The sequence below is a fragment of the Phoenix dactylifera genome, chromosome 4 (assembly GCF_051530095.1).
Source record: "Phoenix dactylifera cultivar Ajwa chromosome 4, Ajwa_hap1_PhDact_Kaust_v1.1, whole genome shotgun sequence".
Classification (NCBI taxonomy): Eukaryota; Viridiplantae; Streptophyta; class Magnoliopsida; order Arecales; family Arecaceae; genus Phoenix; species Phoenix dactylifera.
Window position 1 is genome coordinate 6,447,234 of NC_143193.1, and position 15,380 is coordinate 6,462,613.

Sequence of the window (15,380 nt, forward strand, 5' to 3'; positions counted from 1 at the left end):
AAGGAGGAAATTAGGCATATGTGATCCTTTTTATTGAAGAGATATAAAAGGGAGCAAGCAGTCTCATGATACATTCCTCCCATTTCTAAAAACCCATGAAACATGAGTCAAACTTGTAATCTATAGATTCCTTACTCATGTATCATTGTCCCAGAAAGAATTTGTAAGGATTGGAAGCAAGAAAAATTTTTAGAAACGAAAAGGAAGAGAAAGAAAAAATTTCTGACCTTGGGTCGACCCAACCCAGAATAGGGTCGACCCAACGTTGAGTCGACCCAAGAAGTTTCTTGAGTCGACCCAACGTCGGGATCCCACTGTTAAAAGGGGGACCCGTGAGCTATCTAGGGCACTGTTTACCCTTTGTCCTCTTCCGAAAACCTTATTTTTCACTCTCAAATCTTCTCCAATCATCTCCAAACAGTAGATTACTTCAAAATCTTGGAGAAATAGGACCCGAGAGAGCCGTAGCCAAGCGATCCGGAAGAGTCTCACGATCTTGTTTAGAGCCTAGGATATGTATCTAGTTCTCATATGTATTTTGTGTTTATCATGCATCTTTAAACTTTGATTGAGGAACATTGTACTTATCTTTATTTTGGGCATTAATGTATGAAAATGTTCCTATTGTGATCAATGAAGTCTGAAGTTTGTTCTTAATTGCATCTTTTTCCATATATATGTTTTTGATGATAACAAAAAGGGGGAGAAGAGAAGGAAAGAGTATATAAAGGAGAAGAGGAGAAAAGAGTATATAAAGGGGGAAAAGAAAAGATAGAATATTCACTTTAAGAAAAGAAAGAGTATTTCATTTGAGAAGTTAAGAAAGAGTATTAATTTTGGGAGAAGTAAAGATAGTGTTTAAAGAAAGAGTATTAACTTTGTGAGAAAGAGTGAGTAAAGAAGTTATGAAACGAAAAGAGAAATAAATGGGCAAACAAATTGAAAATCATATAAGAAAGCTTATATATCTAAGGGGGAGCAATTTGTAACAATGAAAATCATCAGATCAAAAATTTCTATCATAATTCAGAACTTGGCACGCTCCTCTCGCACCCCGATACATAACCTGAAACTCATATGATATCTCAAATTTTTGAAGTTTCATTGCTAATGAATTATAAATGAAAGGGGGAGCCATTCAAAAAGTCAAATTGGCAAATTTTGAATAATATAGGGGGAGATTTCACAAGTATATATGAAAAGCTGAAATTCTGAAATTCAATCCCTTTTATAAACTGATTTTAAAGACAAGTATCAATAGGCTTATACTCTTTATTTTGTAATCATCAAAAAGGGGGAGATTGAGGATGATAGTGTTATTTTGATGATTAACAAGTAATTATCTAGAGCATGCTATAAGTTAAATTGATACTTCATTTATAAGTTCATTACTCTCAGTACATTTGTTTAAATTGAAAATATATATATGGTCTTGTTCATTTGGATGAATCTAACCTTGAGAATGCAGCAAAGTGTGGATTGAGTCGATCCATAGGTTGATTGGGTCGACCCCGGCACATCTAGAAATCATCTGGCACACTCCTGCAAAAACAGCACAAATGAACAGTGAGTTGGGTCGACCCAAGGTAAGCATGAGTCGACCCAACCTCCAAAGAACCTCAAAACGCAAAGGAAGAATGCTCTCTGGATTCACTGAGAGGGTCGACCCACACAGTGGTTGAGTCGACCCAAGCTTGAGTCGACCCAAACTCTGAGAGGGTCGACCCAAAGGGCAAGACAGAAAGACAGACAGAAAACGGTTCTCTGGAATTACTGAGAGGGTCGACCCAAGAAGAATTTGAGTCGACCCAAGTGAACTTTGAGTCGACCCAAAGAATGGTTGGGTCGACCCATGGGAAGGAAGGCTGAAATTGAGGTTTCTGTGGTTTCTGAGAGGGTCGACCCAAGGAATGTTTGAGTCGACCCAAGTGAAGGTTGGGTCGACCCAAGGACAGGTTGAGCCGACCCAAACACGGGCTGAACATAACGGCTAGTTGTGCAGAAATGCTTTTTGGACTCCCAACGGCTATAAACGGCTAGTTTCTTCAATCCAACGGTCAGAAAGGACTATTTGGAGGTTGGAGAAGTATTTAAGAGGGAGTATTCATCAGAGGAAGCAAGCTTTGGGAAAATACATCAAGTGCATTCAAGAGAGAACCCTAGCAAGGCAAGCTTCATCCAAGTGCTTCATTCAAGAATCAAAAGAAAGTGGTTGAGCAGATTCAAAGAGTCATCAAGAGCTCCATCCACCCTTGAAGAGTGAAGCATCCTTGACAAAGAAGAGAGAAGTCACATCAAGCGATAAATATTCTCTAAACTCTTCTTTGTAGATTATATTGTTATATTTGCTCATCTAGGAGTTTAAATCTTCTTCCTTTGTTTATTAAACTACTTGTAAAGGTTGGTTGGTTAGCCCGCAAAACCAACGGAATAGGTTGATTGGTGAACCCGGAAAACCAATTGTAAAGGTTCGTTGGTAAGCCCGTAAAACCAACATAGGTTGTTGGTAAGCCCGTAAAACCAACGTAGGTTGTTGGTGAACCCGTAAAACCAATTGTATAGGTTCGTTGGTGAGCCCGTAAAACCAACATAGGTTTTTGGTGAACCCGGAAAACCAAAGTGTAAAGGTTTTTGGATTGTGAGCCCGGAAAACAATCCAACTGTAATCCGCGGGATTATAGTGAATTCCCAAGGGGTCGCTTGGGGAGTGGACGTAGGTGCTAAGGAGAGCACCGAACCACTATACTTCTTGTTGTTTGTATTGTGATTTGTTTGAGTTCACTAACTCATCATTTAACACAAGTAAGATAGTTAAAATTAAAAGAAACCAATTCACCCCCCCCTCTTGGCTTGTCACCTTGGGCAACAATCCTTATTAAAGGAACTCGAAGAAAATCTCTTCTTATGGAAGGGCTTCTCCCTATTGATGAATCTTCTGAATTTTCGCACAAGGAGAGTCTCTTCTTCATCTTCCTCATTGTCTTCTTCTTCACTACTGCTATTGCAAGAAAGATTTTTGTTAGAAGAAGTAGACTTGAGGGCAATTACCTTTTTCTTATGGGAGGATTCTTCTTGTGTTGTTTCATCGTGAGCTTATGCGTCATTAGAGATCCAAGAAGCTCCTCGAGTGGCAGCGTGTTCAAATGTTTTGCTTTTTGGATTGTCGTGACCTTGGCTTCCCATGACCTTGGTAAAGAGCGAAGAATCTTCCTGATAAGATCACTGTTAGTATAACTTTTGCCAAGGCATTTTAAACCATTGACAATATCAGTAAATCTGGTGAACATGCAAGTGATGGTTTCATTAGATTCCACTTTAAATAGCTCATATTTATGAACTAGCATGTTGATTTCAGACTCTTTGACTTGATTTGTACCCTCGTGGGTAACCTCAAGCCTATCCCAGATTTCTTTGGCAGAATTACAGGTGGAGATCCTATTGAATTCATTAGGATCCAAGGCAAAATAAAGAACATTTATTGCTTTGGCATTTAGTTGTACCTTTCTTCTATCGTTATCATCCCAATCTTTTTCAAGCTTGGGTATAGCAATGTTATCAACATAGATAGAAGGAATATATGGTCCATTAACTATGATGCTCCAAACATCCTAATCTTGGGCTTGAATAAATATTCTCATTCTAGCCTTTCAATAGGTATAGTTAGCTCCATTGAACAATGGAGGCCTATTGGTGGATTGCCCCTCGCTAAGGGAAGATCCAAAAGGGGTTGTCATCTTAATCTTTTACTCTTTTTAAAGATTGGAACACCAATCGATATGAGAGCACCTGCTCTGATACCACTTGTTGCCCAAGGAGACAACCCAAGAGGAGAGGGTGAATTGGGTTTTGATTAAATATTGATCAATTAAAAATTAGATGAGTGATTAACTAAATCTATTGCAAGTGGATTAGTTAGATCACTAGATGGAATAAGTGAAGAGAGAGAAAGAGACAAAGACTAATACAAACACAGAGAGGTTTATAGTAGTACGGAGCCAACACTTGCTTCCACGTCCACTTTCCAAGCCTCACTTGGGAGTTCACTATAATCCCTAGGATTACAGCCGGTTGTTTTGCAAGCTCATAACTAAACTTGTTGTTTTCACGAGATCGCAACGAACTCGGTCGGTTTTGATAGGCTCGCCGACTCGAACCAAACGATTGTTTTTCCGAGGTGATAATCAAACCTAGTTGGTTTTTTCCAGTTCACCAACCACAATCTTACACCGTTGGTTTTATCTTTAGCTCACCAACAAACCTTACAACCCTTGATTCAATTTTCTAATTGAATCAAGTACAAAAAGCAAGAGTTTAAAGTTCACAAGTAGAGCTTCTAAAAAGCAAATATTAAACAATATAAACAAGATTGACTTAGAAGCCCTTAAACAAATTTGAGATGAGGAAGTGGGGCTTCTCGATTTCTGAGTCTCCTCTTGAATGAGTCGGAGGATGGAGAACAGTCAGTAGAGCTTTGAATGCGAAGGAAACATTTTTGGTTTGAGGTGAATGCACTTCTCCCTTCTCTTACTTGGATTCAATCTTGAGAAGCTTTTGATGGTTGAAAATCTTTAATGCTCAAATGGAATAACTCTCTTCTTGTCTACTACTGTTCAGTCTAGCTATTTAAGTGATTTCCTTCGAAAAATAGCCATTAGAGAGGAGATAAGAGCTGTTCTGATCCATCTGCACATTCTGACAATGTATCCGTTAGGATCGGAGTCGGCTCGCGCGATCTGGAGTCGACTCGGCTGTTACTGGTGTTGACTCGCACTTTACTAGAGATGACTTGGCCAATGTTCCAAATTTGAATTAAAGTGCATGCCTTGTCTTGGGGTTGACTCGGACCAAACTGGAGTCGACTCATCAACAGCTGGAGACGACTCGGGCACTTCGGGGTCGGCTCGTTCTCAGGGTTCCAGAAATCCAACTTTCTGTATTTCTCTCACGAGTCGACTCGGCCAAACTAGGAGTCGACTCGGATGACTTGGAAGACGACTCTGGAACACCTGGAGTCAACTCGTTCACAGGGTCCCCGAAACTGATTCTCTGCCTTTCAGACTGCTTTCCTCTGGAAGTCGACTCAGAAAAACTAGGAGTCGACTCGCACTTTACTGGAGACGACTCTAAGTCTTCGCGAGTCGGCTCACTGACACGGTCTCAAAAACTAACGTTCTGTCATTTTGTCTGCTTCCCCTTGGAGTCGACTCGGGACCATTTGGAGTCGACTCGCCAAGCATCAGAGTCGACTCGCAACCTTTTGGAGTCGACTCGCTAACAGGATCTAAAATCCATCATTCTGTCTTTCTGTCTGTTCTCAGTCGGAGTTGATTCAGAGAGTCCCGGAGTCGGCTCGAGCTTTTGCCAGAAACTTCAAGTGTCCTGGAGTCGACTCGCAAAGTTCAGGAGTCGACTCGTGATGCAGACTTTGGTTCAAATAGAGTTCAATACTTAACCAAAATACTCTGAACCAAAGCTCAAGGCACTTAGACAGAAATTCATAAAGATTTACCTGAAACACTAGATTGAATTCATTAGAACAACATAAGACATACTCAAATGCCTTGAGCTCATCAAAATCAATTAGGGAATACTCAATCACTCGACAAGTACCTCATCTCAACCACTTCTACAATAATTTCTGAATAACACTTAACTGTGTGCACAGTTCATTTAACTATATTCACAGACAAAATATCTGTGTTCTAAAGCACATATACTGTGTGCAGAGATAGTTTTATTGTGTACACAGATAAACTAAATGTGTTCTTTGGTATATCATAAGTCTTCAAGTTTAAATGAACTTTGTACGATGCTGGATTAGGTGTTCACTGCTTCATTTTGGGATGTGCCTATCTAGATTGAGTGTTGATAAGTTTTAGTACCTCACCTCAACCACTTCTACTACAATTTCCTAATAACACTTAACTGTGTGCACAATTTATTTAACTATATTCGCAGACAAAATATCTGTGTTCCGAAGCACATATACTGTGTGCAGAGATAGTTTTACTGTGTGCACAGATAAACTAACTATGTCCTGGGGTATATTATCAGTCTTCAAATTTAATGAACTTTGTGCGATGCTCGATTAGGTGTTCACTGCTTCATTTTGGGATGTACCAATCTACATTGAGTGTTGATAAGTTTTAGTACCTCATCTCAACCACTTCTACAATAATTTTCTTATAACACCTAACTGTGTGCACATTTTATTTAACTGTGTTCGCAGACAAAATATCTGTGTTCCGAAGCACATATACTGTGTGCAGAGATAGTTTTACTGTGTGCACACATAAACTAACTATGTTCCAGGGTATATTAATAGTCTTCAAATTTAAATGAACTTCGTGCGATGCTAAATTAGGTGTTCACTACTTCATTTTAGGATGTGCCAATCTAGATTGAGTGTTGATAAGTTTTAGTACCTCATCTCAACCACTTCTACAATAATTTTCTAATAACACTTAACTGTGTGCACAGTTCATTTAACTATGTTCGCAGACAAAATATCTGTATTCTGGTTTCAGAATACTGTGTGCAGAGATAGTTTTACTGTGTGCAAAGATTAACTAACTGTGTTCCGGGGTATATTATCAGTCTTTCAATTTAAATAAACTTCGTGCAATGCTAGATTAGGTGTTCATGCTTCATTTTGAGATATGCCAATCTAGATTAACTATGTATTCCGTTTTAATATCTTATCTCAACCACTTCTACAACAGTTTTCTAATAATACTTTACTGTGTGCACAGTTCTATTAACTATGTTCTCTGACAAAATATATGTGTTCCCAAACTGTGTACGCAGACGATGTTCTGAAATTTCAGCATGCCGGTCGAAGCACGAGATTACTCTACTAACTACAATTGATAAACAAAAAATTAAATTGTTTACTTCTTTGAAATTGAATTACAGTAATTACATTAAATCCAATGCAATCTTCACAAGGGTACATTAGCAAGGGACACAAGATCATATGCATAGAACACGTTCCCTTCAAACTGATCTCCATGATCTCTGAATTATATGGCTTCCGACCTGGAAAAACAATAAGAATAAGAATACAACTATGTGGCTTTGCGTGCCATAGGATTGTAAATGTTTGCCATGGTGTGCCAACGGTTGATTAAATGGATGTCAATATATATTCACTGGATAATTGTGTATTATTAACTGCTTTCAACAATTTGTTAACTGCATGCCGGTTTCACTCAACTGCGTGCGAGATTCTATTTATATGTGTACAAAGTTGAGTTAAATGTGTTCCATGCTTTATTACCTATCTTCCAAGCATATTGAACTGTGTCTAGAGAAGAATTGAATGTGACCAAGGATTTAACCGTGTTTTCGAGCAATGCTTAACTGTGAATGAAATTCAACGAGAGGAGGGGATCGGAGACAGACGAATCAAAATTTAACCAAAAAGATCCTTCACCCTTCTGGTGCCACTGGCCTCACGGGAGGAGAAAATAGAAGACAAGAAAAAAAAAGGAAAAAAAAAGAAGAATAGGAAAGAAAAAGAAGAAAAAAAGAAAAAAAAGAAAAAAATAATAAATAAATGCATAAATATATATATATATATGAATGAATGCATGAATAAATAAATAAATAAATATTATATTGTAATAAAATAAAATAGTTATAAATAAATAAATAAACCCATTGCGGTCAGGGCCCCTCCTGTGGCCACCATGGCCCGACACCTTTCTGGCGCCACGGGCCTCACGGGAGGAGAAAATAGAAGAAAATAAAAAAAAGAAAAGAAAAAAAAAGCAGAAAAGGAAAGAAAAAGAAGAAAACAAAAAAAATAAAAAAAAAAGAAAAAAAAGAAAAATAGTTAGGTAAGCTTGGCACCAAATGCATGGCACACATTTAGGTAAGCTTGGCACGCAGTTAATCAATATTTGAACACTAGGACACAGTTAAATTTTTTCGGGACAGTTAAATAAGCTTGAAACACACTTAATCTAGTCTAGCACAGAGTTAAATCTTTTTGGTACACAGTTAAATAAGCTTAATTGTGTACTAAAAAGACTTAACTGTGTGTAAAGAAGATTTAACTGTGTGCAGAACAAACTTAATTGTATACTAAAAAGACTTAACTGTATGCAGAAAAGATTTAACTATGTTCCAAAATGATTTAACTGTATGCTAGACTAGATTAAGTGTATTCCAAGCTTATTTAACTGTGTGCCAGATTAGATTAAGTGTTCAAACATTGATTAGCTACATGTCAAACTTACTTAAATGTGTGCCACGTGTTTGGTGCCAAGCTTACTTAACTATTTTTCTTTTCTTTCTTTTTTTTCTTCTTTTCTTTTCTTTTCTTTTCTTCTTTTTTTTCCTTTTTTTTCTTTTTTTTTCTTTTCTTTTCTTCTTTTTTTTCTTTTCTTCTATTTTCTCCTCCTGTGAGGCCGGTAGCGCCAGAAGTGGGTCGGGCCATGGCGCCCACAGGTGGAGGCCCGACCGCAACGACCACAGGAGGAGGCCCGGCAGCGGCAGCTTTATTTATTTTATTATTTATTTATTTATTATTTTATTTTATTACAATATATTATTTATTTATTTATTAGTTCATTCATGTAAATATTTAAGTAAGAGTAAGTAAGTGTTTGTTCTCTTTCTTTCCTCTGCTTATTCCGCCCAACGAATCGGCTTTCCGCTCGACCAAATAGTCAAATGCCCGGTTAGGATATGTGGAGAAGAAGCTCCTAGCCTCCAACTGTTCAGGGGTTTGTAGAGTCGGATTGGTCTGATCGTTTCTGAGTTGAGGGTCGCCTAAGAAGTCTCTTTTATTTATAAATTTATTTATTTATTTATTTATTTATTTATTTATTTCTTTTCTTTTTTTTCTTTTTTTTCTTTTTTTCTTCCTTTTTTTTCTTTTCTTTCTCTTTTTTTTGCCTTCTCTTATTCCCTTCTTCTTCTTTCTTCTTTCTTCTTTCTTCTCCTCCCGCAAGCCAGAGGCGCTGGAAGGGGGTCGAGCCATGGCGGCCGTAGGAGGGGTCACGGGAGGAGGTCGGGCCACCGCCAGCGGCGGCCGTAGCTGGCCAGCAGAGAACTCCTCTCCTCCCGTGAGGTCAGCAATGCCGGAAAGGGGACGGGTCGCGGCGTACGCTAGAGGAGGGCGGGTCGTGGCCGGCGATAGCCGCAGGATGCGGGAGGGCGCCTTTCTTCCTCTTCTTCAGCACCTTCCCACCGTGGAAGCGGGGGTGGAGGCATTCTCAGCGGCCCAGCCACGGAAGGGGGCGAGCTGGGGCGGTCGGCGGCAGCCTCGGTTGGCCATTTTCTTCTTCTTCTTCTTCAAGGGGATGGGAGATCAGGAGGGGCGGGGGCATTTGGGAATTTTTTAAAAAAAATAAAAGGGGCTCAGGACCGAAAATTACAATTAAGAAAGGCTCTAGACAAGATGTTTTAGTCAGCAAGGACTTTTGTTACAGAGGTGTCATTTGAAGGATGGGAAAGTAATTTCTTCTAAAAATTATCCAACTGTCTTTCACCTTTCATTGTGGCTTCATTCTATGGCACAGTACAGAATGCAAATACGTAGGGGCAGCAACAACACAGCACAACAGCTGAGTGATTTTTTTAGTTATATTATTGAGCTTTACTTAAGCATTTTTATAATTTCGAGTGAGATATTTTTGTACTTTTACTAAAGCATTTACGTAATTTGAGCTTGCCAGCAATGAACGACTTCACAATCACACCATAAAAAGCTATGCGATAGCCAACTCCTTCAATTTCTCCAACATGTCCACCATAAATTTCTCCTGCACCTCCTCATCCATCAAGAACTCCTTCAATTTCCTATGATTCTCTCTCACTCTCCTTCCACTCTCTTCTCCAGTCTCCGTCATCACCTTCCTCACAGCCTTGCACACTCCCTCCCTTCCAAATACCCCATCCTCCCCTCTCCTCTCTACCTCCACTCCTATCTCCAAATCTCTGGCAAACAACGCTGCGTTCAAGTACTGATCCCCCTTCTGTGGCAGCATCACCAGCTGGCACCCTGCCATCACCCCCTCCATCACCGAGCTCATCCCGGCATGACACACGAAGCACCCTACACTCTTGTGCCTTAAAATGTGTTGCTGTTGCACCCACCCTCTATGCAACACTCCTCTCCCTTTTACCCTCTCCCCGAACCCCTCCGGCAGCTTCCTCCTCAGCTCCTCCTCCTCTTCTCTTCCTTCACTATTCTTGGGAAAGTTCAGCACCACAAAAAAGGGTAGCCCAGTCATCTCGAGCCCTAACACCAACTCCTTCACTCCCTCATCACTTAAGAATGTCTCGCTCCCAAAGGAGCTAAACACGACGGATTCCTCCGGGAAACCATCCAGCCATCTTGCCCGCCGTTCTTCTAGCTCCCCCGAGGGTGGCTTGGGCACAAGCGGACCGGCGAGGAGGAAGGGTTTCTGGAACTGGGACTCAACGTAAGCGATGTACTGGCCTTCAAGCTCCATGCATGTTTTGGCGACAACGGCGGTGCAGCCATCCAAGCAGGCGACCACGCGGTCGTAAACACACGGACCATTGTCGAACCTCTTGAAAAGGTAGAGGAAGTCGGCCGCTTGGTAGGACGGGATGGTGCTGACCGAGGAGGTGCAGGGGAAGCCGTCAGGAGGGTTCTTCAGGTCGTCGACGGAGGGGTTGGGGCCATGGAGGCGGCGGGAGGGGACGATGTTGTACGCTGCGCAGATGGTGGCGAAGATAGAGAAGTGGAGGGACTTGATGCCCATGGAGTGGGCAAGGGAGGGGAGCCACTGCATTGCGAAGTCAAAGAAGACAAAGTGGGGCCGGAGATGGCGGAGGAGGGACTCTACCTGGGGCTTGGTGAGGTCGACGGCGAGCTTCAGGAGCTCGGCAGCAGCAGGGGTCATGTCGGCGGTGCTGGTGGCGTCGGCAGGGAGGCCGGGGACCTGAGGGAGGTCGAGAGGGATGATGGCTATGGAATGGTCGGAGGGGAGGAGGGTGGCGACGCGGGGAATGTTGCCGGCGATGGAGAGGAAGCTGATCCGGATGGCGGCGCCGCCGGTGGTGGAGAGCTTGCGGGCTAGCTGGATGAAGGGGCTGATGTGGCCAAAGGCTGGCCAGGGGAAGAGCAGCACATGGAGGGGGCTGTTGGTTGCAGTGCCCCCCATGGCTGTTTGGATGGTGTTGGGATGCAATGGTTTTTGTGGAGCGGCGAAGCAGGTCTCATGCAATTATTGTGTGTGTGTGTATGTGTTTTTTTTTTTTTTTTTTGCGCTAGAGCATGCATTTATTGTTTGCCCATTAAAAAAGATGCAGACAGGGGAGAATTTATGTGATCCTTAGAGCTCGAACGTGGAGAAATGTGATCCTCAGCGCTAGTTCGTGCACGAGAACCACAAATCTGCGGGTGACTCAAAGCTTCCAATTTAATTGTAGATGCTGACGGATGCTTAAGTCTACATCAACCTTTACAATATCCAGAAAACAACAATATTTCTTTATCAGCATATATTAAAAATATCATTAATTTAATTTTTATTAGATATTTTATAGTTATGAGATATTTAAAAGGAAAAATTATTTGGCGGTCCAAATTTAGACCCGGCCATAACAAATAGTCCCTGTTGACCGCTTTTATAACAAGCGGTTCATTGACATTTCGAAATCCATAATGAGACCAAAATACCCCTGACCCTTCCAATCTTCCGCCTTTCCTCGTATACTTCTCTATTCATTTGAACTGAAGCCCAATTTCTCTTCACTGATTCTAGCCCTCGTTTCGTCCCCAAAGTTATTATCCTAATCCTCTCTTCGAACAAAAAAAAATCCTCTTCTTCTCGCCCGATTCCACTTAATTTTTACGTCCCGGTTTCAAACTCTACAACTGCAAACTGTATTCCACCGGTATTCGATCTTTCTCTTTTCCTCTGTTAAGCCGTTCTCCTCATAGAAAAGGAGAACCCTTCCGACTCGATTTTTCGGAGCAAGAAGAGATTTTCTATCCGGCCTAGGAGTCGACCTTCGAACCGACTTCGCCCTATTCGTTTGTAGCGGAAGTTTTGGTCGACATTGCTCTCTCCAATCTTTCCTGAGGCGTCTCTGCATTCCTTCAACAGGTTTGTCAACCATTGCCGCATACTTTCTCCAATAAATTTTTTGAACACCAACATGATCTGCAGTATTGTAGCGCATTACTTTTTAAATTGTGGGAATGGTTAGAATTTTCCGAATTAATGGACAGAGAGGTTGTGGTAGCACATTTAAGATATTTGTTATGGAAAAATATGACTATTCCGTGCTAATTGTGTTCTTTGTTATAGTTTTTAAGATGATTCATTTTGAGTTGATATTATTCATTTTTTTTAAACTATATTTATGATGCAGACATCTTAGATGGCCCTAAAGCAGATTACAGGCAAAAAACCTGATGTTGGCCCCAGTAATATGGTCAATTGAAGGTTTTACTTCACCCACTTTGTAAGTTTTATGGACATCCTAATTCCGTGTAGGTCTTGTAAACAGAAAGATAGGATAAGTGGCACTCCTTTTGAGCACATGCTAGGTCTACCATATATAAAATGGAGTAGGCCTGTGTTGGACATGTTGCTCTTCTTTTGGAATAATGTTGAGAAAGATTTTTGGTTTGGTAGGCTTCTAGTGCCTTTTGTAGGGATTGATTTGGCATTAATCATTGGTTTGAGTGCCATGGGTAATGAGGTGGAACTGCATAGGAAGAGGAGGATTATGTCTGACCTCATCATCTGGTTTTTTGAGGGTGACCACAAAAAAGCCGATCGACATGCAATTAAAAATAGATTACAATACCTTGTTGGTAAGACCGGACGATAAGATATGGAGGATTTCATAAAATTATGGGCTTTATATCTCTTTGGGACTATCCTCTTTCCAACCGTACACTACTATGTTCATATGTTGATGATTTAGACCGCTTAGGTTCATATAGTTGGGGTATTGCCGTTCTCTTTTCTTCACCAGTAGATACCTAGTCTAGCCGATAGTGTGAAGACAAGAAACATCACCGGTGAAGGATCTGCTAGATACATGGATGGCTGCACAGTCGCTCTGATGGTAAGCATCTTAATATTTTTTTTAAATTTCATTGTTATGATATATATATTTACTTGTAATTTGATGTTTACAATGGTTTTTGTCAGGTATGAGCTGTTGAGCATGCGAACAGTATTGTTGGAAGCCACTGGCCACCATTCATGTATCAACGTCTCCTATGTTGGAACAACACCCCATTCCCTTGGGTGGACGTGATTGTCGATGTTATGAAGAATTTAAAACGATTTGAGGTTTGAATGCTGATTTCTTATATTGCAAATATTTTAACTTGTTTTTAAAATTAAGTATTCGCTCGCTTTAGGTTATCGAGAAGCTACAATCTAGAGAGGAGGAGTTGCGCCTTCTCTCGCAAGGAAGGCCCCAATTAGTTCGGCTGATAGAGATGCGAAGGGATGAAGAACTGCAACAATTTGTGCATGTCGGAACTCAGGTATCCGCATACTGTGACATAGCATTTCCGAAACTTACAACCACTTTGACACAATAGAGTATGCTTCGAAGACACATTTACATCCACTTGGCACACAGATATCATGTATCCGCACTAATGGAATTCTTGCTAGCACACACATTTAGTTCATATCTGCAAACAATTAAGTATGCCTACCTTAGTTAAATGCATACACCACATTTATTATTGTGTTGTTTTAGGTTCTGTCATCCAGCCATAGTGATCGACATCCACTGCGGGGCATTCAGACACATATCATAGTGCTTTAGACATGTTTGCTGGAACATGGCTTTAGTTTACCATAGCCTTATCCTATTGGGAATGTCAAAGGGGAGGACGCTACTCGCATAGAACTGATCAATAAGAGGGTGTCAAGACTGTGTTTATTCCCTTTTACTACCTCATCCTAACCACTTCTACAACAAATTACTAAGAACACTTAACTGTGTGCACAGTCCTATTAGCTGTATTCGTAGACAACTTAACTGTGTTTGCAGACAAAAAAACTATGTGCAGAGTATTATAAAATGTGTGCACAGTTGAACTAACTGTGTTCCGAGGTAGAATGACGGTGTCCAAACTTTCTAAAACCTTGTACTCATCAAAAATAGGTGTTCACTACTTCATTAAGAGATGTGCCAATTTAGATTGACTGTTTATTTTCTTTTACAACCTCATCCCAACCACTTCTATAACAAATTACTAAGAACACTTAACTGTGTGCACAGTCCTTTTAACTGTGTTCGCAGATAAAAAAACTGTGTGCATAGTTGAACTAACTGTGTTCCAAGATAGAATAACGGCGTCCAAACTTTTCAAAATCTTGTACTCATCAAAAATAGGTGTTCACTGCTGCATTAATGGATGTGCCAAGTTAGATTGAGTGTTTATTCCCTTTTACTACCTCATCCCAACCACTTCTACAACAAATTACTAAGAATACTTAACTATATGCACAGTCCTATTAACTGTGTTCGCAGACAACTTAACTATATTCCGGGGTATCGGAACACAGCTTCTGAAATTGCAGCATGCCGGTCGAAGCATGAGATTACTCCACTATCTAAAATTGATAAACAAAAACTTAAATTCTTTACTTCTTTGAAATTGAATTACAATAATTACATTATTACCAATGCAATCTTTGGGTATATGACCAAGGGAAACAACATCATATGCATATGCACATCCTCTTCAAACCAATCTCAATGATCACATCCTCTTCAAACCAATCTCAATGATCTCTGAATTTTATGGTTTCTGGCCTACAAAAACAATAAGAATAATAACACAACTATGTGGCTTTGCATGCCATAGGATTGTAAATGTGTGCCATGGTGTGCCAATGGTTGATTAAATGGGTGTCAATATATATTCATCAGGTAACTATGTATCATTAACTATTTTCAAGAATTTTTTAACTGCATAACTGTTTCACTAACCAAAAATCAAAATCTAACCAAAAATCAAAATATACAATATCATATTACACTTCATTAATATCAATACAAGACATTCCCACTTAATATGCTGTGACTAAGATCAAAATACAAGTTTCAGATCTCGATACATTCAAAATAATATCCATATTCTTTAGTTGATGACCTCATTACAAGTCCTTCTGTTGTGCTCTAGCCTTTAGTATCGTCCATATTTCATATCACATACTGACTCCACTTGCCAAGGTCTTCTCTTCTTTTTAGGCCTGCCAGGACGTGTCTTTCTGATAGGAGGTAGAATGTGAATCTCTTCAGAGGCACTTTGGGGCTTCTTCATATTAGGAATTAGACTGATTGCTTCGACATATGTTACCCCATATAATTCAGCTTAGAAGCAATTATCAGTGAATTGGTATAATGATCTG

At 40.2% G+C, this 15,380-nt stretch overlaps 1 protein-coding gene across 1 annotated transcript; it reads right to left on the reverse strand.

Annotated features, from left to right (window-relative positions):
- Positions 1–9,547: 9,547 nt before the first annotated feature.
- On the reverse strand, positions 9,548–11,273 carry LOC103698348 (anthocyanidin-3-O-glucoside rhamnosyltransferase-like). The gene has a single exon (XM_008780346.6). The coding sequence runs from the start codon at positions 11,142–11,144 to the stop codon at positions 9,720–9,722; it is 1,425 nt and encodes a 474-aa protein (XP_008778568.3). The 5' UTR covers positions 11,145–11,273; the 3' UTR covers positions 9,548–9,719.
- Positions 11,274–15,380: the final 4,107 nt, after the last annotated feature.

Coding starts and splice junctions, on each gene's coding strand:
- LOC103698348 (XM_008780346.6), bottom strand. CDS start 11,144: ATGGGGGGCACTGCAACCAACAGCCCCCTCCATGTGCTGCTCTTCCCC.